This window comes from Bison bison, unplaced genomic scaffold, assembly GCF_000754665.1.
Source record: "Bison bison bison isolate TAMUID 2011002044 unplaced genomic scaffold, Bison_UMD1.0 scf7180017864518, whole genome shotgun sequence".
Classification (NCBI taxonomy): Eukaryota; Metazoa; Chordata; class Mammalia; order Artiodactyla; family Bovidae; genus Bison; species Bison bison.
The window spans coordinates 19,819,581-19,821,299 of record NW_011495071.1 but is presented as its reverse complement, the minus strand read 5'-3'; the positions used below and the strand labels follow the sequence as shown (position 1 = coordinate 19,821,299).

Sequence of the window (1,719 nt, the reverse complement as noted above, 5' to 3'; positions counted from 1 at the left end):
TCTCCCTTTTCCTCCTCGTAACCATAAGTTTGTTTTCAACATCTGTGACTCTACTTCTGTTTTGTGAATAAGTTCACTGGTACCCATTTTTTAAATCCCACATATAAGCGATATCATGTTATATTTGTCTTTCTGTGTCTGACTGACTTCACTCAGTATGACATTCTCTAGGTCCATCCATGTTGCTGCAGTTGGCATATTTCATTCTTTTTTTTTATGGTTAATATTCCAGTGTATATATACATACAACGTCTTCTTTACCCATTCCGCTGTTGACGGACTTTTAGGTGCTTCCGTGTCTTGGCTATTTAAATAGTGCTGCATCGAACATCGTGGTGCATGTATCTTTTCAAATTATGGTTTTCTCTGGATATAGTCCCAGCATGGGATTGTTAGATCATATGGTAGCTCTGTTTTAGTTTCTTAAGGAACATCCATGCTGTTCTCCATAGTGGCTGTGCCAGTTTGCATTCCCACCAACAGTGTAGGAGGACTCCCTCTTCTCTACACCCTCTCTAGCGTGTGTGGGCTTCCCTGGTGGCTCAGCTGGTAAAGAACCCACTTGCAATGCGGGAGACCTGGGTTTGATCCCTGGGTTGGGAAGATCCCCTGCAGAAGTGAAAGGCTACCCACTCCAGTATTCTGGCCTGGAGAATTTCAGGAACTGTATAGTCCGTAGGGTCGCTAAGAGTCAGAGACGACTAAGCGACTTTCACTTTCACTTTCTCCAGCATGTATTGTTTGCAGATTTTTTGATGATGGCCATTCTGACTGATGTGAAGTGGTACCTCATTGTGGTTTTGATGTTACTCTAATCAGTTAGTGTTGTTGAGCATCTTTTCATGTGCTTTTTGGCCATCTTAACTTGAATTTTCTTACTCTTTACAGTTAGGTCACCTCTCATAGAAGCTTGGGAGAAGGCAATGGCACCCCACTCCAGTACTCTTGCCCGGAAAATCCCATGGGCAGAGGAGCCTGGTGGGCTGCAGTCCATGGGGTCGCTAAGAGTCAGACCCGACTGAGCGACTTCACTTTCACTTTCCACTTTCATGTATTAGAGAAGGAAATGGCAACCCACTCCAGTGTTCTTGCCTGGAGAATCCCAGGGACCGGGGAGCCTGGTGGGCTGCCGTCTCTGGGGTCGCAGAGAGTCGGACACGACTGAAGTGACAGCAGTAGCAGCATAGAAGCTTAGAAACTACCATATTTACATCAATTTTACAAATGACTAAGAAAGAAAAAAGCTGTCAACCTGTGGTGTGTAATTGATTGTAAACACTGATTACATTTAATTTACTGCCCCTCTCCCATCTTTTTTTCTCCTCTCCCTTCCCTCTAGTTTGTGATTGGCACAATGGAAGAAGCTGGAATGTGCGGGCTTGGGGTGAAAGCGGACATGCTGCATAACTCTCAGTCCAATGATATTCTTCAACATCAAGACTCACACTGTGGTAGTACAAGTAACAAGCATTCCTTGGAAGAGGATGCACGCAGTGACTTTATAACAAAGGGCAGGAGTTTGGTGAGCCCGGCGTACTGCACACGGGAGTCACGGGAGGAAATTCCCGGGCGAGAGGCTCGAACAGATCCCCCTGATGGCCAGCAGGATTCAGAGTGCAGCAGGAGCAAAGACAAAGCCTTAGGTAATGGCCTCATCGCCTCTGCTTGGGGCTTGCACGCTTCACATGTTGCTCCTTTGACCTGTGTTTCCAGCAGCAC

At 46.1% G+C, this 1,719-nt stretch overlaps 1 protein-coding gene across 1 annotated transcript in view; it reads left to right on the top strand.

Annotated features, from left to right (window-relative positions):
* TXLNG (taxilin gamma) overlaps positions 1-1,719 on the top strand; it is a 56,524-nt gene that overhangs the window by 33,258 nt on the left and 21,547 nt on the right. The window contains 1 exon segment of the mRNA XM_010830668.1: positions 1,340-1,643. Within this exon segment, the coding sequence (XP_010828970.1) occupies positions 1,340-1,643 (304 nt within the window).